This window comes from Lepidothrix coronata, unplaced genomic scaffold, assembly GCF_001604755.1.
Source record: "Lepidothrix coronata isolate B3197 unplaced genomic scaffold, Lepidothrix_coronata-1.0 Scaffold169, whole genome shotgun sequence".
NCBI lineage: Eukaryota > Metazoa > Chordata > Aves > Passeriformes > Pipridae > Lepidothrix > Lepidothrix coronata.
Window position 1 is genome coordinate 1,458,222 of NW_016690349.1, and position 23,025 is coordinate 1,481,246.

At 39.6% G+C, this 23,025-nt stretch overlaps 1 protein-coding gene across 1 annotated transcript in view; it reads left to right on the forward strand.

Moving 5' to 3' along the window:
• The window catches only part of CLMN (calmin), a 75,123-nt gene that overhangs the window by 43,748 nt on the left and 8,350 nt on the right, over positions 1 to 23,025 (forward strand). Inside the window, exons 2-10 of the mRNA XM_017829840.1 lie at positions 7,610 to 7,671; positions 10,447 to 10,542; positions 12,049 to 12,132; positions 14,775 to 14,867; positions 16,119 to 16,306; positions 18,071 to 18,264; positions 19,245 to 19,327; positions 20,491 to 21,804; positions 22,830 to 23,008. Coding sequence (XP_017685329.1) covers positions 7,610 to 7,671; positions 10,447 to 10,542; positions 12,049 to 12,132; positions 14,775 to 14,867; positions 16,119 to 16,306; positions 18,071 to 18,264; positions 19,245 to 19,327; positions 20,491 to 21,804; positions 22,830 to 23,008 — 2,293 coding nt within the window. The remainder of the gene's footprint in view (positions 1 to 7,609; positions 7,672 to 10,446; positions 10,543 to 12,048; positions 12,133 to 14,774; positions 14,868 to 16,118; positions 16,307 to 18,070; positions 18,265 to 19,244; positions 19,328 to 20,490; positions 21,805 to 22,829; positions 23,009 to 23,025) is intronic.

Sequence of the window (23,025 nt, forward strand, 5' to 3'; positions counted from 1 at the left end):
TCTCAGCTCTTCTGTCCCACCCTGTGGTGCTTTAAAGGTCCTGCTTGCTAATAGTGAGAGCTCGAATTTTGTGTTAAAGCCCTTTGCATCTTCATTTTCTGCATTCTGCTCGCAAATTCAGTTACAATGGTTTTAAATGCATAAAAGTACAGTTAAGCACCAACCCATTAACATTAACTGACAAATATAGGAAACAGTGGGACTCTGGACACATGCTAGTTCTCATCTGACTCTGAATGTCAAGAAATAACCAAATAACCCTGACACATAGTGTGGGTTTTGTTTGGCTTCTTTGCTCATCTCAAATTATTCCGGCTTTAGCACTGTTGTCAGATCTGATGTATAGCAGAATATCTTAGTGAATTTCAGATTTTGATGTCTCAACAAAAAGGATTTTTTTTTCCTCTCTGGAAGTCAAAAAACTTGAAGAATTTCACAGTTTAGACTTTCTAGGTTTGCCACAACAATTAAAAGTAAATGCAGAGCAGTGGAGATGAAGTGGACTGGACTCTGTGACGAGCCCTTACTTGGTTGATGTAGGATGGTTTCATGAAGATGTTGTATTTTTCTTTTTAGATGCCAAAGGCTGAGGATGGAGATCTCATGTTAGATGTGACGTATAGATACTGGTGCAGATACTGTTATGGGTATGGGGCATTCTTCTCCTTGTGGGAGGGAAAGGGCTGTGTTAGTGCTAGTAAAACCTTGTCAATGTGAACGTGATTCAAGAGCCATTTCTCAACTGATATGAAGATGGGGCTAACTGGTACCTGGCTGAGTGCAGCTACTATAATTTTGCTAGCTTCAAAAAGGCACTCCTGATTTTATTTTTGAGCAAGCGAAGAGAATCAGACCTGATGTACTCAAGTAGGTCGGAAAGGTGCAGGAGGTTGAAACTGAAGTTAAGCATTGTGCTTCGAAGCAGAGTTCAACACTCCAGCAATGACAAGGGTCGGACATTTTGCCTGCTGCAGAGCTGGGGACCTCAATACCTCCAAGAAACATAAGCAGTCCCAGGAGGTGAACTGTTTGGAGAAACCAGACTAGTGCAGCAAACAGTGCTGGAAAACCATGAACTCTGGGCGAAGAGCAACTCTTGAACCAAGATGTTGGTTGTTGTTGCATTTCTCCTAATGGTCATTGCTGGTAATGGCAAATCCTGTTTCTTTTCTTGTGCAGAAGGAGATATTATGATCCCTGCACAGTGTGTAATAAACCAGAAGAGGTGCTCTGCACAGCCTGAAAACCTCTTGCTGGATCAACACTTAAGTCACTTGTTAGATCAATTCCAAACCCATTGAATTTAACCTAATTAATACTTTATTTGGGTCCAGCAATCTTCTCAGTAAACACTGATGTTTGTTTCATTCACAATGTTCAGAACACAATTGTATTTCTCTTTTTTAACCTTGTCAGATTTTTGTTTCATAACATTCCTGGTATGTAAATGAGAAATTTTTTTAATCTGTTCAATAACATTTTCCATGTGTATAAAGAGTCATGAGAACAAAGATGTTTGCTTTGTGATTGAAGGGTACATGGAGGGGAATCTTTACCATCTGCCACTACGAAATTAGTTTTCAAGGGGGAAATATAAATCCCTCTCATTGGAAGCTATTTTGATCAGCTCTGATAGTAATATTTTATGTAGGATATCTCTTCCAGAGCCTAGTAGAATTTACAAGTAAATTCATCTTTCTAATGCTTTGGTAAGAGGAACATCTGTCTCAGACATTGTGAGGATTGAAGCACTAAGAGTTTTTTAGAAATCTCATATTCATCCTGTAATATTTGTCTGGTGCATGTAATCCTAACATACCAATTGCAGCAGTAAATATTTTGCTATAACCAGACATTGAACTCCGAAAGAAACCTCTTTTGCTGCAGCTAATGAAAATGTAATGCCTGGGATCTTACGATGTTTGTGTTCTGCAGGACCAACCTGAGTTTTAAAGAATTTTGAATCAGTAAGACTCAGACTCTGCAACTTCTATGGAATGAAAAAGCTTCAAGCTTTCAACACCTGCCGTAGAAATTTAATAAGGACCCTAATAAATGGGTCGGTTTCAACAAACAATTAACTTAACAACTTCATCTGGAAGTCTTAGAGGCCCTGTTTCATAGGAGGTAACTTGAGAGCAGACTCATATTATATAGTGTAGTTAATGTTTCCTTTAGAAAACCAGAGTTTTTAAGATTTAATATTTCATGTGCTCCAAATTACATCAAATTGGCATATGGTACACAACAAAGCCTTCAACCCCTGTATAGATCAAGCAGAAAATTTATATTAATCTTCTAAGCTGTTTGGGGGTTTCTTAAGCACAAGGAAAATATAGAATTCACAGGAATCCAGAAGCTTGTAAAATGAAGTTTGTGGGCAATTTGGATAAAATTATTCCTTATTCTTTGATTATGCCTTTAAAATTCACACTCCTACAAATATGGAGATTTTTACATACAAGTACTGAGTGCTTGTAGCACTGAGAACAGTGTAGCTGAATTGCACCATATACATGAGAGGAATGTGTTTTCCTATATGTTGTCTTATGTTGTGAGATATTTTTTCATTTCATATAATATAGACTAAGTCTCTGAGGATTCAACGTGTTTAATGTAACTCTGTGTTGAGATGAAACAAAAGTGGAAAATTTAATTGTACTTTTCCCTGCCCTAATTTACACATTTTATCTTCTACTCTCCAGTTATTTTGCTGTCAGTTGCTACCCCCTCCACCCAGTCTCCCTTGCTCACCCCCCTTTTGTTTTTGTTACAGCACACCTTTAATCAGCCTTTCCATGTCAGATGTGTTGCTTGCATGTGCCCTGTCTTTGGTGTTTGCATTCGAACTTTGTCCCACGTGTAGTGTTTGAACAGTAGAAGGTCTCCCGGACAAGGATCTGTGCTTCCTTACAGTTGTCAGATACAGTATCTGGTATCTGGCATCAACATCCTGTATCTAATGCCTGACCACTTACTGTAACTAATGGCATGGCCTTTATTTGCCTGCAAGCAGTTACTTGCATCTCTCTTCATCGCAAATAAGCAGTTTTAGGTAAAATCAATTTTCTAAGATGTCAGTCTGGCTTCCTTCATAGGCATTGTTTGCAGAGAAAAGAGTATTCAGATTTGATAGTATGTTGCCTAGAAATCAGAAATACCTAGGCTGAGTCACAGTGCAGGAACACTATGAAGCCAAGTTTAAAATCCAGTTCTTGTTTTATTTATTGGCCTGGAGTTCAAAAGTAGATTGTTTAGCATGTGTTCACTAGAAACTGATTGATTGCTTAACTGTGTGAATGAGGGTTTGGGGGTGAGGAAGGCAGAAGGAGAGGAATTTGCATTTCCCAAGACTTAGGGTGTCTGAACCGTATTCCACTTTGGAGTTAAGCTGTAGTATTTAATTATCATACATTTTCCCATATATTTTTGTTGTGTAATAAGAAATGCCATTTCCTTCAGATCAAAGACTTTGGCAAATGCTGGAATGCCTCCAGAGCCATGCACGTTATGAGCTGGTTCTTTGGCAGCCACTGGTTACTTATGAAGTGAATATGGGCCTCTCAAGCCAAGGGCAGTTAAAGCATCCTCTGTCACAGTTAGGTGGCCAACACCATCATTTCCATCTTGAAAACTTGCTTCTTGTTAATAACTTGTTAATAAGGTATATATTGTATCTATAGAGGTTGTAAATTGTGGTAGAAACAAGGAAGCTGACTTTTGTGCATATTATAAAACTGGTACTTAGTAAGATGTCCAGAAGGTAAGTTGCAAGTGGATCTAAAAGCCAGCTTGGCCTGTTGTGAAAGTTTTAACGTCATCTGATGATGATATCCTAGATGAAATGCTAATAGGTTTGGAAGCAAATTTAAGTGTCCTTCTGCTTTGCTTTGGGAGTAATATCCATACATGCAAATCAAGCAGTTTTCTGAAGCTATGTAATTACACACTGACAAGTGTTCCACTCAAATCAACTTGCATGTTTCGTAGTTCCTTGATGTGCCCAGCCCCACCGTGGTGTGCCTCAGAGGATTATTCATAACTGGTTCTACAACAACAGAATAAATAGTGTTTAGAAGCAAATCAATATTTGCTATCTCAAATTTGCTGTTGAATGTAGAGGCTGTTAGGGATTGGCTTCCTGTAGGTGACGCAACAGTAATGACCTTTGAGGAGATTTGAGAGAGGAAGAAATGGCATTAGTAAATGCCTGAGGAATTTCTAGACTGATGGGGAAGAAAACAGTGCCACACAGGAGAGCAGCTGAACTCCCTTGTGCATTAGCAGCTTAACTTTGAATTCTGCCCAAGTGGTTTTTGAAATAGCTTAGTTTTAGTCTTTGACAAATTAGTTGCCTTTGCCATAAGACTTGACAAAGCGGTGTATCTTCGTGAATATGTATTTGCAGACTTACTAAGGTACAGATACTGGGCCAAATTCTGCCAAATTCCTGTCCTCTAGGACACAGTGTGGGGCAAAGAACTGTGTGGGTTATAGAATAGGTTCATCGTCCTAACAGCACACTTTTTGCTTCTCTAGGGGTTTCTTCTCCTTTAAATTATTGCAGCTAATGCTTGTCAGTGACTTACACGTGCACTTTGATATAAATACTGTGCCTCTGCAATGTCTTCAACCCTTCTGTGAAAAGAAGTTACACTTTAGCTTATTGGAAGAGTATGTAAGACCCAGCTTCTGTGTGGTGGTCAAAATTTCCCTGTGTAATTTTTCTCTTATGTCAAAGTATGAGCTGAATCAAAATGGCAATTCCTAACTTTTACTACCTTCCAGCATTAGATCTGTCAATCCAACCCTCACAGCAGGAATTCTTCTTTTCCAGCATGGTATTTGTGTGCAGGCCAGCTATGTGTGGGTGTAATTATTTTATAATGGTGTTATTGCTCTCTAGCTGCCCAGTAAACACAGTGCAGTTTCAGTAAACTATATATACAAGCATAGGAACTTTAGACTTGAATGATTTTCTTCACTTTTATATAATAGTAGGTGTGAAGGAGAAAAAAAGATTTAATTTATAGAAACTGTATAAAGTTTATAGAGTCTCTACAATCATCTGAAATGAAAAGGTTGTGGAGAAGAGAGGCTGTACTGAAACTGGGAGGTCCACAAAGCTGGAGAAGAATAGCAGTTAAACGCACACATCAGTAAATACCTGTGCTGAATTTTTCCCATTAGCTCTGCCATCGAGCATATGGACTGCATTAGAGGTTTGTCTACCTTAGGGGTTTTATAAACACATTTCCTCCCTTTTCCTCTTCCCGTCCTGTTACTGTTGCTTTAGACTATTACAGAATTAAATAGTGCCCATTCTGGAGTCATCGCTCTTCCTGGAAAGAGGCTGTTTGCCATAGAAATGTTCAGTGATTAATCTCAGAAATCTGTTCATGTATGCAAGTGCTTTCCTGAAAGTGTCTTTTCTTTTTTTTTCTTTTTTTTTTGTGTGTGAGCTTCTTGAAGCAGTAATACCAGCTTGGCTCGCCCATCCTTTAAGGCATATGTGCAATTCCTAATTTGCATCATGGCAGAATTTCTGCAGCCAAATTAGGAGCCAATGTATGCTCAGGTTTATGGATGATCTGTAAATAAACACAGCTCTCTTTTGCATCCTTATTTACTGTGAAAATGAAGGTTGTCAAAGTGACTGGTGAAAAACAGGACAAGAAACCAAGCCTCTGATGATACCAGAAAGCTTCTGTGTACCCTCTGTGTTTCCTCTTTGATTTTGGTTGACATTGGAAGTCTGTATATCCAGCCCTTTTGATAAGGTCTCCTTTCCTTCCCAAAGCCTGGCACTGATGCCCATCCAAGCATTCCTGAGCATTTCAGACAAGTTCAAGAGGCGGCCCCATTGCCTGCTGCTAGCTCCTGTGTCTGTTCTGCCATCCCCTTTGCACTAACACCTGTATTTGAACAGAAAGGAGTATATCTGGGAGAAGTTCTGGCTTAACATTAACCTCCACCCACCCTGAAAGGTTAATTTTAGCAGATCGATTGTGGAAGTTACACCCTGGGTGACACGTAGCACTTCTGTTCAGCCTTGGCTGTGGGAGTGCATGGGAAACCAGTTCTGGGGTCAAGGTGCTGAAGGAAGGGAAGCCCAAGAAATATGTGACACATCTCTCAGTTTGTTGTACTTCGGGATTTGTAGGTGGTAAATGCTGTGGGTGTTTTACAGATACTCTGGAATCCTAATATAATTTACAGTTTCTTTTGTAGAGAGCTGTTTCAAATCTGTGCACATTCTTCTAAGACATTTTAAAAGAAAAGCCAACAGCAATAATTAGTTTGGCATTTTCCATGTTTTCTGAAGCACTTAAGGGGTAATGACTTTTTTTAACCAATCTTATATAAAATCAGGTTTTATGGAATAAGGGGACTTAAAAGTGACAGATGTGCTTCATGCTGAAAGCTCTATTCCAATGCATAAAAATAAGGAAAATAATTATACATATGATTAGAGACTGCTGACCCTTCAGTTAAAATGATCAAAAAGAACAATATTAAAATTTGATTTACAGAAGCTACTGCTTGGCCTATAATCAGTCTGACCAATAAAAACAAACCAGACTTTTACAGAATGTGATTTCCCAGTAGATGGGTTAGCTGTTTTTGTAGAGCTGAAGAAACACAAAATGGTTTTAAAATATATTTGATATACTCTATGAGTAAATTGAAATACAGCATATAACTAGTTTTAATGGTTTTTGTTCATAAATTGCCAGATTTCCTTAATTCAAGTGAAACTTGAGAACCTCTAGAGAATAATTGTCTTTAAAATGAAATATTACTTTCACAGTCTACTTCATTTATATTAAATATATGGTTTACTTTTTTATATTAGAAGGTAAATGAAAGCTGGTCAGTAATATGATTCCCCTTGCACTTTTGCTGTAGTTCACTATGGAAATGAATTCAGGAAATGGCAGATGTGATTAAAAACTCTTCAGCTGGCCTGAGAGCTGTTTGTACAGCACCTAGCATACAGCACTTCTGGCAAGAAACTAGCACTCCTTGTCTTATTGCAATATAAATGAAATGATTCTTCAATCTAGGGACTTGGAATTTTGATTTTAAATGTACTGGTTAGGAGACTGGGAAGATGAGATTTGATGAGGCTTTTCCATTCATAAGAATGAAGAGAAAATTGTTGCGTTGGTCCTGTTTCCTTGTGCATGCAAGTGAGTATATTGGAATCTGCTCCAGCCCAATTTGCACAAGGGTGTCAGAGCAATAATCCTGTAAATTCACATAGAAAGGTCAAGCTGCCTGCTCAGAGGGTGACATCACTGGAGAGCTGTGCACAGCACATAAATAAATGTTCACCTCTCAGAAGCTGAGCATTAAAGACTGCAAAACTAAGAGAGATTCCTTCCTCCTGCCTTTAAAAACGCATCTAGAAGTGTATAGCTCATGTCTGGTCAAAGAAATTGAATAAAACACTGTAGCTCAAACTTATGTCTCCTGGTTTGGAATGTATTTGTTTTATTCACAGGGCTCTCATGGATTCTGTTTTGTGTATCAGTTTCTGAAATTTCCTACCAGCTTTCCCTTTTCTGGAAACTTAAGTGCTGTTTTTTGTTTCTGATATTCCTAGTTGAACGGGAAAATGTACAGAAGAGGACCTTTACCAGATGGATAAACCTGCATTTGGGAAAGGTAAGACTGATGGTCTTGATATTGGGATACAAGGATACAGCCATAGACAGATTGCAGTTAACTCCTTTTAAAGGAGGTAAAATTTGGAAACAAAGTTGACTTTTGTGCATGTGGAGACATTTGGAGGAGGATGAGGGAAAGCTAAAGCCTGTTTCTGGCTAAATTAAAATTTGTTTTCAGGCACAATCAATGCTTGGGTAGCTTCAGTTCATCTTAGGTGCATTAAAGTCTTTAATGTTAATGGCTGTTACCATGAGGGTATAATTTTCCCATAGAATGCGCCCACGTAAAATCAAATGTGGTTGAGGCTGCTCTGGTGATGATGTCTGTGTTCTTCCCTGGACTGCAAGTTTGAACATCTGAGGCATTATGGCCAAAGACAGATGTTCTTCAGAACCCATCTTCATCCCAGATCTGAAGATGGAAAACATTAATTCCTTGTCGGCCATGTTGTGAGGGGCAGTATGATGGGATCTTCACATATCCACTTACATCAGAGAACTAAGTTTTGGACATCCCTTCATATCTTTAAGCTGTAGTTGTTCCTTAATCACAACATAATATGGCTACTAAACATAATTTACTGTTCTTATTGATAGCAGATAAGTACTAACTCTCCTGAGTGGTCTGTCATGCTGAGAACCTTTTTCCTGCTGTTTTGGTCAAAAAGAGAAAAAAAAATCTTAATATTACTGAGACAGTAGTAATGCTTAGTGCAGGATCAAGAAATGAGACTATCTCCCAATCTAGACAAGTCTTAAATTGGACTGGTGTTTGAGCTTCACAATGCTTTAGTATCCATGGCTAAATTTCAAAAAGAATGTACTGGGTCTAAGTTTGAGCCACAAACTGACTATAAGTTTAGCTTCTGTAGTTCTTGGGAAGTGATTGCATTTCAGACACAGTAAAGTAAAGGGATATTAGAAGAAAGGTATCACATAAATAGTTGCTTAAGTCTATATTCTGCAGTGAGTGTTGCTGAAGGCATAAAGGGATCCTCTTAAAACTCACTGGAAAATCAGAATAAGGCTAGCTAGAAATGTTTTGACTAGCAATTGCTCCCAAAGGCCTCTCAGAACGAAGACAGTGTTACGTGATGCCTTCGTGAATCAGGCTCTAGGGCTTTAAACTAACTGCAGTTTTGGAAGTTGTAAGAAAGGGTTGTCAAATATGTGACTGTAGAGGAGGTCTTTGATTTACAGAAGGAATTATATAATGAAAAAGGCTGTAGGGTGCTGTTAATTCTGCTGTGCCAAGCATATGAAGACTTAGAACCTCTGCGGGCAGGTCAGCTTTCTCTGGGGTGCATACAAATTTTTTCCTCTCTGACTCAACAAAGCAAAATGCCTTTCTGGAGAAAGGGCAAAAGTCTTCTGGTATATTAATGTTTTTCCTGGAAGTGGCATAATAAACATACCCATGTAAATAATGAGAACTTCATCAAAGCTGTCTCTAGTTACAGGTGATTCCCTGAGGACACTCACTGAGAATCATAGAATCATAGAATCATAGAATCGATTGGGTTGGAAAAGACCTCCAAGATCATCGAGTCCAACCCTTGGTCCAAATCTAGTCCATTTACTAGATCATGGCACTCAGTGCCACGTCCAATCTGCGTTTAAAAATCTCCAGGGATGGTGAATCAACCACCTCTCTGGGCAGCCCATTCCAATGCCTGATGACTNGAAGGGTGGCTTCTGCCTTTCTCCTTAAAGAAGCACTTCTTGCAGAGTGGCTTCTTGCTTTCAGAGGCAGCAATGAAGTCTTCTTATACTTCTTCAGGAAACTTACGGTGTGGTGTGTCTCCTTTTGGAGCAGACCATCCCACTTGGGTAATCTTTTGAGAGGATCTGGCTCTGCTGGTCGTGGGATAATTGGGAATAATTTGCACTTCTGAGTTCTGTTTGTTCTTGCCTTTAAGTACTGAAAGAATAGAAAAGGTTTGGGTTTGAGGCTTTCAGATAGGTTATTTAGTTTTGAAATGAATGATATCTTGCTTTCTTTCATGGAGCATTGTTTAGTACTCTTGGCTAGATTAGGGACCAGTAATGAAAATGTGTGGTCCCAGTTTGCCAAGATTAGTGCTTAATGGAACAGTAGCGTGTTGCCCATTCAAAGATAAAAAGATTGAGCTCTTTAGGGACACATGAGTGAGTGACACCTGAAGAGAGTGTAATTGCTGCAGCTAAGACTCCCCCTAAGGGCTGAGCTGATTTGGCTGTGTGCCTCATCCGACAGAGCACAAATCACCGGACACCTCAGTGAGGTGAGGATGCGGTTCCCTTTGGAGGAGTTTGCTGAGAAGAGACACAATACAAGAAGTTGCTATTTAAAGTACTTAGAAAATACGGGGAAGCAGAATGGCACACCAGAAACCTTTCAGAGGAGACGGGACATTGTGGTTGGCTGGATCACAGGCTTATTTCTGTATAAAGTGGTATTTGCTTCTGGTGGACTTGTCTTAGTCTGAGGGATCAGCACCCAACCCCTGGGTGGTCACTTCTTAGCAGAGTATTTAGTGTTAGATTATGTTACTGGAAATCTGGAATTAGTCCTTGTCTGATCTCAATTACAATTCTGTATCTCAGTTTTAGCTCCAACATTCCTAGGACAAAATTGCCACTGATGTGAAGAATAGTCAGGTCTTTCTTCCTGCAGGCCATGATTTACTTCTAGTATCTCTGTTTTGTAAAATTCTCCTTCTAACTCTCTGAAATCATGGTGACTTATCAAACAGTACTGCTTTAAAAGCTGTTTGGTTTCTTTTCTTCACAGTGCAAGCCTCCTTTGAAAGTGAAAGACTTGTTTATTGATATACAAGATGGCAAAATCTTGATGGCGCTCCTGGAAGTCCTGTCAGGACAAAAGTTGGTACGTAAAGAGAGGGAGAAACCTCCATAGGAATGGAGCTTGGTATGTTATGAGCAACAATAAATGGATATGCAAGGAGTAAGGGTGCATTTGGTGCCACGTCTCTTTGGTATAGTAATAAGAATTTCAGTGGCTTTGTTGTAATTTCCTTATGTTACCTGCTGGTGTCCTGAGCTGTAAGATTTCAAGGAAATACATAACAATGAGGTGTAAATGGTGTGTGATCAGTGTTAATGTTCCTACCCCTCAGGGTTTTTAAGACTTTAATACAATAATGCTTACATATTCCATTTGGAGATCAGCCAAGTCACATTATCAAGAAAACACATATTTACTGTATTTTTTTTTCAATCCACCAGTTCAGTTTCTGTTTTGTCTGAGATCATTATGACACTCAGTATGTCTGCTGATGCTTGCTGTAGGTGTGAGTTTAGTTCTGGTATCCTGACTCAGTTTTCATTAGTCTTACTAATATGGTCTAAATCAGCAGGGCAAAGGTTCACTAATCAGAACCTTTTTCTCTCCTCCTTTTTTTGTAAGAGCTATGTAAAGTTCCACATGCCAGAAATGGAACACCCAGTGCAAATATAAAAGCCCAGTTACAGTTGACTTTAATGTTTTCTCTCTCCAGCAATCTTGTCAGCAAGAACTCTCCTCTGTGTGGGTATCACACTTGGGCAAGAGGAGGGGCTCATTTTGCAGCCATGTCACCCCTGCAGATGCACTGGTGATGCTCTGTAGTGACTGAGCACCTGATTTCTGCAGCAGGAATGGCAGTCACACATTCAGAACCACCTATTTTTTAATATTCTTGGAGTTTTGCGGAGCTGCAGCAGAAGCAGCAGTGTCTCTGTGTGTCTTCACACTGATTGCATTGAGAGCCAGGCTGGAAAGGAATTGAAGGGGGAGATACATCATAGTAAACTGTAGGCTATGCCTACGGTCAGGGAGGAGGTCAGGGAAGGGGAGGTCAGGGAAGGGGGCAAGATCAGCTGGCCAAACTTATTGTTAGGTGTTTCTGTATGCATGTGATAAAAACAGCATGCCAAAGTGGAATTGCAGGGCGACAGGCATGCAAAATCTGTTTCATTTCTGCCAAAGTGAGGGGGTTTGCATCCCACCTGCCTGTGCTTGCTATGAAAATTGCTCATGCTTCCTAATTAGGATCATTTATTTAATTCAAGACAAAAAAAAAATCTATTATTATGGATTTTCAGGCAAATATGATCCTGTGACTGAACATGGTTGGGGAATGATTACATAAATAATCAATGTGGCAGGTCCAAGAGAGTGATAACATCTGGAGAGCAGGAAAGCTGGTTGCTAACCCTGTTTTGCTACAATCATGTAGTTGAAGCATTTTACTGCTCACAAAAGATGGCAATAATTTTACATAGGAAGATTTCCCTAGCTTTATTTTGCCTCAGTGCTTGTAGGTTTTTAAGTTTTGTATGACCTGCTGAATAATTCCACCATTTTAAAAACTGTGGCTCTTCTTTTATCTAGATGCACGAATACAAATCTTCAACCCATCGCATTTTTCGTTTGAACAACATAGCCAAAGCACTTAAGTTCTTGGAGGACAGTAATGTGAGTATTTCCAAAGTCAGGTCTTAATATTTTTCTCCTGATGTGTGCTGCAAGTTGCAATTGCTGCAATTGTAGTTAGTCAGATATGCTTCATGTTTGTAAGAGGAATGTACCACTTAAAGAGGCTGTGACTTACCTTTCAGCTGAAAGGCCACATAAAGGCTGAAAAGCCACATAAAAATGCACAACAAGAACACCTATGGAGTCTAAAACAAGGATTATTTGTTCATTTTATATGTAAAAGTTCAATGGGATTAAAGGATCAGGAACGCAATATTAAAAGAAAATAAAAAGAAATGCAGGTAATTTTTATGAGCTGGGTCTTAGTGGCATTACTTCAGTTACACTGAAGGTAGGTGACTTTCTTTTATGGGAAATACTTTGAGTATTACAAATCATGTATTTTTCTGGTAAACTGACTGCTGCAGCAGCTGATAATGAGTCAAAGGCAAGAGAAAATGAAATCTGGGAACATGACATAGATACATAATTCCAGGAATCAAAGCCTTATGGGGATATAACTTCTCTCATAGTCAGTGTGGCAGCGCTGCAGAATCACTTCCTAAAGTTGCAAGTGACCAAGAGCGATCAGGCCCCGTAGCTTGAAATTATTCATTCCTTTTTTTATTTCTTCCAATGTGGGTTTATTCCAAAGCCTTACTGAAATGCCCTGTGTATTGAAAACTCTCTGCTCTTGAAAAATGTTAAGAAGTAATGGGACTAAGAGAAATCCCAGTCATGTAACAACTCATATACATGGTATACCTAGATCTTCCAGAAAGAGAAAATGAGCTATTTCCTATAAAGGACTGCAATAAGGTTTATCTTAATGGGTGAGGGGGGTTAGAGTGTGTGCATAGGAGTAGAACCCTGCCTTGCATGGAATGCCCAAACAAAACTGATGCCACTTTGCTGCTTCCCTGCACTGAGCCTTAACTCTTGCTCCAGAGATCCTGCAGGAGAGTTGCTGAAGACCTCAGTGCAGGAATGAGCATGATGTGAGGTCTTAGTGCATCTCTTATGACCTCTGAGATGTGGGAGGTTTTACATCCTTTGCCTTTTTCCTCAGGAGGGTATGTGAAAAGTCAAGAAGTAGTCCAGTAACTTCCAGGTGTTCCAATCTCCCTATGAAAAATCCATCAGTGGAGGCTGATCTGGCCCTAAATGTGTACATCTACATGTCCTGCTATAGAACTCTGAAAAAACATTTTACATATTCACATATTTCTTAACAGTTTCCCAGTTGATGCTTTCTACCCAAATCCAGCTAAGACCCACTGGCAGATGATATTTTTTTTTTCTCTCTGTTGGTACCAGCACATTGCAGAGCTGCAGCTGAAGCATGTCTGGTTGTCAGGACCTCACCAGGGGATAACCTAGAACCTCAGTGAGCAAGGCCAGGCAAGAGGAGCCTAGAGCACAGGTGGCCTTTTAATTAGTAGTGCTGAACCTCCTTTTCTATGGATTTCTTGTTCCCTTAAAAGTAAGCAGCCAATATCTTAGTATTGCTGCTGGGTAATACCAGCAGCTGATATTACCAGCTGGGTATTTCTGTGGAGCTGAGTGACAAGCGTAAGCAGCAGTAAGAGGACAGAGCTCACACTGAGCAGTCCAGTGATAAAAGCCACTTGCTCCCCATTGTGGAGAAAGTGCTATTCAAATTCACCAAGTCTTAAAGGTTTTCCCATGCCAAATACTTTGGAGCTAGCAAGAAATCTGAGCCTTGAAATATGACAGCTAGGGGTGTCTTCTTGCTAAGATTGAAAATGTTGTGCGAACCACTAGATAAAGAGTTATTTTGCTTTCCTTTTTTCAGCTTAACCAAACCGGTTAGTGAAGGGTGGTGATGAAAGTGTTGGCAAAATGCCTTGGCTGCCAAGAGCTTCAGGGTTAGATATTAAACCACAGTGGAACCTGTCAGCATACGCTTCTGTGGAGCTGGGGCAGCAGGGCAAAGCACTGCTGAGTGATTCACCATGTCCGGGATTTCTCCGAGATGAATGGGCTGTATGCTGGGCTTTAACTCAGTCTGGGTGCCTTGTGCAGTACTGACAGCTTCCTTGTTTCCTCCCTCCCCTGTGACCTTTGCCAAAACAAGTCTGTGTTGTCTAAGAGAATAACATCCTGGTGTTATCAGCTGGAAAAAACCTCTGTGGGAAAGTCTAGAGTTTGCTTGGATTAGGCAACCCTATCCTTTGCTCACTGATTTAATCGGAACTCCGTGACAAGCTGTGTAAGGTGGGATAAGCAAGGAGGAACAAGATGTATAGCAAAAAAGAAGTAAGCAGATCTTACTAGGATTTTAAATTTTTGTACGAGAAGTGAGAAAGATGAATGGGATCCACTGGAGTGGGCCCTGTCTTCTTCCATTTTTATATGGAGGAAACGCATTTGTGGTCCCAGGAATGGAGAACTGGGTTCACTTTTGTACTGCAGACTATGCTGGGGCATTCAGATAGGAGTTTCAGAAGCAGGGTGCTTGTCATCAGGGAAAATTATCCTTAACACAAGATTTCAGTATTGCTTTCTGGCCGACCAGTCAGTGGCAGAAGTGCTGTGGACATATCCAGTAGTCTCAGTGCATTTTTTGCATATACTTTGCTTTTTTGAATTTGGCTCTGGATTTATTTTCTCTTTTACAGGTAAAACTTGTTAGCATTGATGCAGCAGAAATAGCAGATGGAAATTCCTCTCTGGTTCTTGGACTAATATGGAATATAATCTTGTTTTTTCAGGTAATAAAATTTGAATACTTTACTCATAAGTGAACAGTCTTCATGGTATCAATCAATTCCAGCTGAATATAGTCCTAAAGAACATATTAATCATAGTAAACCTGAGCTCTACCCTCCTAATATACACTAATTTTATACTTGCAGCTGCTTTCATTTTACTTCATTGGACCTATTTTGGTGTAAATTGGAGACAATTTAAACCCTCATTTGACTTGGACCTGAATTAAAGCTTCAGATTACTACTTTGCTTTCTCTCCTTGCCTTCTCAGGGTTCTGTTCCAGATTACCTGGATCTGAACCAATGTCCTGGGTTTGGTTCCAGGTCACAGTTTATTTTCAATAACCTTTTCTGGATTTGGTCCAATGTGATGGGAAATTCCATTTAGAATCACTGATCTCTGGAGACTTACTCGACATGGCAAAAATTCACAACTGATGAATGAAAGATCTCGAAGGGCCAGGAAGTGAAAAAACTGATTTGAGCCTGAAAATTGATTTAGCCCCAGACTTATATTAAAACTGTGCCCTAATCTACACACAGTTTGAAAATTACCTTCTAAACAATACCAAATTCTAATGGACAGAGAGAGAGATGGAGAGAGGGTTCTGCAACTCTTGTAAGACTGTGAGGCCCTTTCATTCTCTTGAACTCATTTAAAAAATGGCTGTAAGGTTAAAAAAATGATCTTGAATTTGCACGGAGGCTTCTCTCCCTGGCTGAGCTCCTCGGGCTGAGCAGTGCTGCACAGAACCGGTTCAGCCAGGCAGACTTGCGGGCAGAGATGCTGCAACCAGGATCTGTCACCCTGGCAGCAGAGGGCACAGGGGATCCAAAAGCAGCAGAGTGGATAATTTGGACTCAAATGTCAGTGCTGACCAAGGACAGGAGTGCTGCTGCAAGTCACTACTTTTTGACTAAAAATATATCACACAAGCAACTCCTGTGAAGAGAACAATTTCAGTTAAACTAACTTTTCTTTCAAGGACATGTTTCTTTGCTTTTTGTTTAATAGGAATTTCCGCAGTTCAGCCTGAACAGTACCCTGCCCTTTCTGTTGCCTGGGGCTGCCAGCTGGGCTGCTGCTGACTGTCACGCCTGTGCAATACAAGCCAAGAGTTAAAATGGACAGGACTCTAATTACCTCTTAAAATTCAGTTATGGCATTGATCTCTTTAAAGTTTGCGTGTAAACAAGGGCACCATGCAGCCCATGATAAAGCAGAGCACTGTGTGTTTTGCCTTTTATTACAGATTAAGGAGCTGACCGGCAACCTCAACAGGAACTCCTCCTCCTCCAGCCTGTCCTCTGGGCCCAGTGGTCCAGAGTCAGACACATCCCCCAGCACTCCCAGCGTGGAGAGAAACATGTCTATTACAGTGAAGGATCAGCGGAAAGCCATCAGGGCCCTTCTAATCTGGGTTCAGAGGAAAACCAGAAAGTAAGCTAGCAAACTCTTGTATAAAACCGTGTCTTGCCACCCGCCCTTTTGAAGCTGAGTCTCTTTTCTCTGTCCTGCCCCGTGGGTCTGTTACTGTGTGCTGTAGCTTCTTCTGCTTTCAAAGTTTGCAAGTGCAGGGTCTCTGCAGGGGGTGTTTGAGTACGGCCATGTGTCTACAGCAGCTGTCTGACCTTGAAGCCCACTGCTGGCTTCATAGTTTGAGTGTTAAATGTTAACTTGCAATAACCTTCTTGATGCTGTTTAAAACAGGAGCATTCCCACCTCCCTATACTCCTGGCTTTCCTGCAGTCTGTTCAATATCTTTTGCTAATTAAAGGCTAGGTGTAACCAAGGGGTGAACTGAAAAAATAAATTTATTGAAAGACTTTATCAACAGCCTTTTAAATTAAGCAACAGCCCTGAGGAAGCTTCTCTGTGTGCTGCAGAGTCCCATGAAGGACAGAGACCCTACTAGACCTCCTCATTCCTCAGAATTCAAGGGGGAAGGTGGTGAAACTTAAGTCACTTCTCTCAAACTTGTAAAATTTGAGTCCATTTCCATTGCACAACACATCTCTCCTCTTTAATAAAAAAGTGGTTGTTTTGCCAAAGCATTTTGTCTAGTAATGCTTTATCCTGGCAGAGTTACTGTCACGTTAAAAAACTGTAGTGTAAGATATCTGGTGCACATGCAAATGCTTGGACTGTATTTTATATATGTTGTTATCTGAAACAATGACTGGCATAGAGTTTTAAAGAGGGCATGGGTCAAAGTTACTTATACAGGTTGGTTATATGAATATTTGGCAATTTTATCTGTTGATTTGTATGTCCAAATCTGCCTTTGGACACAAATTTCTGTATCTAGTGTTGAAGACAGAAATTTCGATCTTAAATGCTTGGTCCTGTGGACATCATTCCTTGGTTATCTCCAGTGAAGCTAAGGGTGCTTGTTGTTCCATTGAGATCCATAGTTCACTGCTGCCAGCACAGACCATAAAGGAGGCATGGTTTTGGTCCCAAAATAATGCTGATATCATCATTAACAGGGAGGTGATACAAGGAAAGTGAGGACCTGAGAAGTAAAGGCCATAGTCTTTTCAGCCCAGTCAAAGAGTACAAATCGAAAACATCTAACAGGAGAAAATTGTTCTTGCAACTGCACTGTTAAAAACATAATAGCATCACTATAATACTGTTACCCCATGATCTCTGCAGAATTTTCTGTTCTGGGGCTGTATTTCATTGCAAGTTTGATGGCTGTTTTTCCCTCCAAAACTTTGGACATAAACTTGTGGTTTCTGGATATGCTGACATCATTTGCATTTGGCAAATTTTCTGCTATAGAAGGCCAAATACAGAGGAATGTGAATCATTTATGCTTATTTGTTTAAATATTTAAATCTTGGCAGTTTTCCCAAGCTATGGCATTAAAATGCTGGAGAGCAACAGAAACGGGAATCACAGAGACATTTGGTTTTGTGAATGTTAATTGTGGTTGCTGAATTCTTGAGGGCTTTGTTTTTACTAACTACTTCCTACAAGCAGGTTCATGTCAGCTGTTAGCCACGCCAATCCAGTTTGTGAATCTGTGTGTTTTCTGGATGTATTTGTGCATTTTGAAATCCAAAAATATCTCAAATGTGACAAGTACAACTCAGCAACCTTCTGTTTTAACTTTTCGGAGTCTTTGAAAATTGTTATGCCTTTACTTTGGATTTTGTAACACGACCACCCCCATAAACTGTATGTCATTCTGTTTAGGTACGGTGTTGCAGTTCAGGACTTTACCAGCAGTTGGAGGAGTGGCCTTGCTTTCTTAGCCATCATAAAAGCCATAGACTGCACTTTGGTAGACATGAAGCAAGCACTGGAGAAATCAGCACGAGAAAACCTGGAGGATGCTTTCAGCATAGCACAGAATAAGCTGGGTGTTCCTCGGCTCCTCGAACCAGAAGGTAAAACACCTACATCAGCTCTGTTGGGTAACATTCAAACTATAATGAATTCATGAATAGTGCATTGTGATACCTACCAAAAACCTCCCAGTGATTAGGCTGTTGATGTGATCAGTGTGTTGATCTTACTGATTAGAAAAATAGAAATTAATTGGCCAGCAGCTTGTAGCTGTATGCTGTCAGTCATATTTGTCAGCTCCTTGGGGGCAGAGATCTTACCATGGTTTTAGCTACGTACACTGGCCCTGGTTCACGTTTAGATGCTATGTGACATCTGCATTACTAGGGGGCATTAATTGTTGTGCTGAGGGGTGTCTCAGTGCATTAGCACTGTTTTGTAACACCTCAGCATGGAGAGACTAAATGTCACTCCATGATGAAGTGTGCAAGGCTGCCGTACCGGGAAACTGGATGGATACCTGTTCAAATGCATTTGCATCTCCCAATTTTCACTTTACAATGCGTATACACACACACATATTTATATATTTAAATACAAAATATGTGTGTGTATATAAATATATGTATATAAGTGGATTTCTTGTAGTGCTTTTTACTGAACTCTACTAGACAGGTGTTAGGCCTTGATGCTATGACTCAAAACCCAATTGCATTTTCATGGGTCACATGTCAGAAGACTGGGTCATCCTGCCACAAATAAGCCTCTGTATTGTCACTGAACAACACTCAACTGTCTAGTGACAACAACATAAATGACAGTACAAAGGTGGATGAAAAGGGACCCCGATTGGGATTTGGTATGTGTTTGGAAATAGGAAAAAACATGTGAACAAGATGTTGAGAACTCTATCGAGTGCCATCAACAGTGGAGAGCATTTATCTTATCTGTCAGAAAAAGAAAAGTGTTTGTTAGCTGTTAATTCTCTCACCACAAAGGCAGGATAAATGTCTGACGATCTGTTCCTCTGCAAGTGTTTTAAAGCCATGTGTGCTCAAGGCCCTTTTGTCTGTCTCCACAGATATCATGGTGGAATCACCTGATGAACAGTCAATCGTCACATACGTGGCACAATTTCTGGAGCACTTCCCGGAGCTGGAAGGGGTATGTGTTTTCTCCTATATCACATTTCTTTAATTTGCTTTGGTGTACTTAATAAAGTCAGATATTTATTTTCTACATATCTTTCTAAGCTACTTAAAATAACAAACTCATATTTAATTTTTTGCATTTTTGTTAAATCTAGAGAAATAGGCTTTCGTTGGTGAGTGCTAAAATGCTTTAGGTAGAATTGTGCTTTTAAACATTTACATCCAATTGTAACTTTCAGAGATTAGGACTTGTTTCACAGGACTCTACCACTTTGCTGTATTTGTCTTAAATAAGGCTGAAATTTATCTGTTCACCTATGATGATTCATTGGACTTTGAATTTAATTTTGAATTCTATCTTCTCAAGTTTGAGGGCCATGATCGATCTGAATTTAGCAGGTATGAGACACAAGATACCAGAGGCTGAATCTTGTCAATACAACAGTCAAAAGCATTTACTGTAAGCATGAAATAAACTGCAGCTTAAACAACTAGGACTTTAATGCAAAAATAAAGAGTTGAGGATTAAGTGGGGCCTGACAGTGCCAGGGATTGCCAAAGATCTTTTGCAGAAACAGGCATTTCTCAACTGCAGGTTCCAGTTGGGATATATTTTGTATCTGATAAAATTGGTGGGCATTACTAAAGTCGTTGGAATTAAAATAATTATAATAATCTAGTTGTTATTATTAAATTAGATGAGCAGTAAGATCTGCTGACATTAAGACTTGTTGGCATTTTAATGCACATAGAAAAAACCTGCCTTTCTTTTAATACAGTCTGTTGGAATGAAATAATCTAATATATCAATACATTTCATAGTGGATTTATTGGAGTTGTTAGATTTATGTTATTCCTAGGGTTTGGGATTATGTCAAAAAGCCATCAGTTGTCTCCACAGGTGCAGCAGGGAGAAATGAATACATTAACAACTGAGGATTAGGCTTGTCTGCATTCTGATCTTCCTGTACAAGTGGCTTCTTGACATTGAGCTTTTTCAAGGCACTTGACTTGCCAAATCAGTTTTCCTACTTTCAAAATAAATGAGTCATTAATTGGCCATTTACAAGGTAATGGGGTGATGGGCTAGGTAGTTATTCTTTCTATAGTGTTTGGGAAATGTAAAATGGTATTTGAGGTAGGATTTATTATTTAATGGTGTATCATCACTTATAGGAAGACTTTACAGATCCTGACAAGGAGCTTCCAATTGAGTCCACATATGTCCACATCAAAGACACACCGTCAGAAAAGGAAGGCAAAATCTTGATTTTAAGTGAAAGTGAAGAAAACATGTATACTGTTAATCATGAGAGGAGTCATCCTGCTCCTCCAAAGGTCCATATTCATGACATCCCTGAGAGAATCCCCTCAGAAACCGCTGCTGAAAATTGTAATGGGAAATTGAGTCAAGTGTTAGGTGACTCACAGGAAACATCTGAAGAAGAGCCTCAGAGGCCTACCTCACTGAAAATCACAGGATCTGTCAGTTTTGAATCCAGTTCCTCTTGGGAGGTTCTAAGTGATAAATTCATGTCAGGTGAAGGGGGCATCTCTGATGATCAACTGAAACAGAACAATGACCTTTCTCCAACTGTTCTGACAGATCAGAAAAATTCTGTCGACTCTTTTGAAGAATACTCTGAAGAATTAACTAAAGAAACCCCTACTGAATATGACAACGAAACTAAGAGCCTTTCAGCCAATACTTCTTCTTTGAGTCCATTATCCTGGACTTCAGGTATACTTACAGATGATTCTATTAATAAAGTAGAAGAGAGCAAACCCCAATCTTCAGTTCTTTTACCAGAAGACACCTCAAAACAAGAAGATACACATAAGTACGTTCTTCATCTTCTAAATGAGGAAATACAGAAACATCCAGAAGATGAACATACAAAGGAATCACCTGTCTTCGAGACAATAGAATCAAGCCCTTGTTCACTGAATAGTTCTAATCTCGAAAGCCAAGAACTGTCTACACAGCATGAAACATCTGATGAGTCTCTCTCAGATGTACCTAAAACTCCAGATGACCTGGACAGCTGTGATGAAGTTGAGTCTGCAGCTCAAGTGTTGCCCAGTTCTTCCAAAGTATCTGTAATACCCCATGATCTCTTTTATTATCCACATTATAATGTCCCTATATCAGCAGTTCTGAATGCTTACCTGGAGCCTTGTATCGAAGGTTATGACACTGGAAATGACAAAGCTTCTTCTGAAACAGTAACAGGTGTTTTACCTGACAAGAGCTTACCAGAACAGAACTGCAAGGAAGATGCTCCAGAGCCAGACTTAGACAATAAGCTAAGCACCCCTCCATTAGAAACAGATGCTGAGAACAGTGAGGAGGAAACTACAAATATTAACAGTCACATGAATTATTCCAATGAAAAAGAAGTGCCATTACTAGTAGAAGAGTTAGAAATTGAAGAAGACGGCAATAAGGCCACCAACGATCAAGATTCCACTATTCCACAACATCTTGAGGTATTTTATTTTTTTATTACCAGCATTTCTTTGTGGGGGATTAGCATCTGACCTCAGAGGTTTTCATTTGCTTTCATTTTGCAGTGTTTGGGAGAAATATTTAAAATATACTTTGTTTCCTGTCCCATAACACTGTTTGCCACAGCCCCCTACTGGAATGAATGGAACTGCAGATCCCTGAGAAGATCTGACATTAAGAGAGAAAATAAGCCCTATTAATAGTACAGCAAAAATGTGAATTTTTATTATGTTTTAAAATAGTTTGAGGCTTCTCTGTAATCCCTAGGCATAAAAGATTACCAGAGAAGGTATTTTTAATAATTTGTAATGAGATGAATAGAAAGTAGTATTGCTTATAAAGAAAGGATAAAGGCAATGACAATTTTTATCTGAATCCAAATAAGTTTGCCTACAAAAGCTTAAAAAACCAATTTGAGTAGGCTTGTCAAAATGAAGGCTTGTCTACACTGGAGGAGGAGAAAGAGGGGGAGATTTTTGGGGTATTTGGTTTAGACAGTTTGCTCCTGTATCTCTTTGCAGACACCAATTTTGAAGTGCCTTACACGTTTTCCAGTGCAGTAATTTTTGACAGTGTTTTTCAGGAATGAGTGACCATTTAATGCTGCTCTAAATGTTGCTTGGACAAGTTGCTTCAACATGTTTTTGTCCTGACACTTACTATAGTAATGAAGTCACTTTGCTGTTAGCTTGAAAGACTAATTTGGGATAGATTTAAAAAAGTCTAGTTGATTGCTTCGAAGACCCATGTCATGTCATGGCTTCTTAAGAGAAAGAACTGACAGTTGTCAGTATGATGATTGTATGTTGCACTGGTGATACTTTATAGCTCAATGTATCCAAAAAGATTTTCAAGAAATTAATTGCTTTTTTTATTCTCTTCAGTGAGACTTTCAATCTCATACTACTTGCAATATAGCATCTGAATAGGCTACACCACTAAGGTATTTGGAAGGGTAGAGAATCAGTCTTGTTGCCTAATGCAAAATGTTTCTTAACTTCAACAGGCCATAGTAGAACCTCTAGAGGATTTATCAATAGCTATAAAGACATCAGAAGAAAGTAGTAATAGGGAGGAGGAAGGGGAAAATATGATCAAAGAAGATTTGCAGATCTCAGAAGTCGCCACTACTACTCTGTCACAAGATAACCTGCAAGAAATAGCTGAATGCCAGGAATTTACCAGGTATTTCACATTAACTT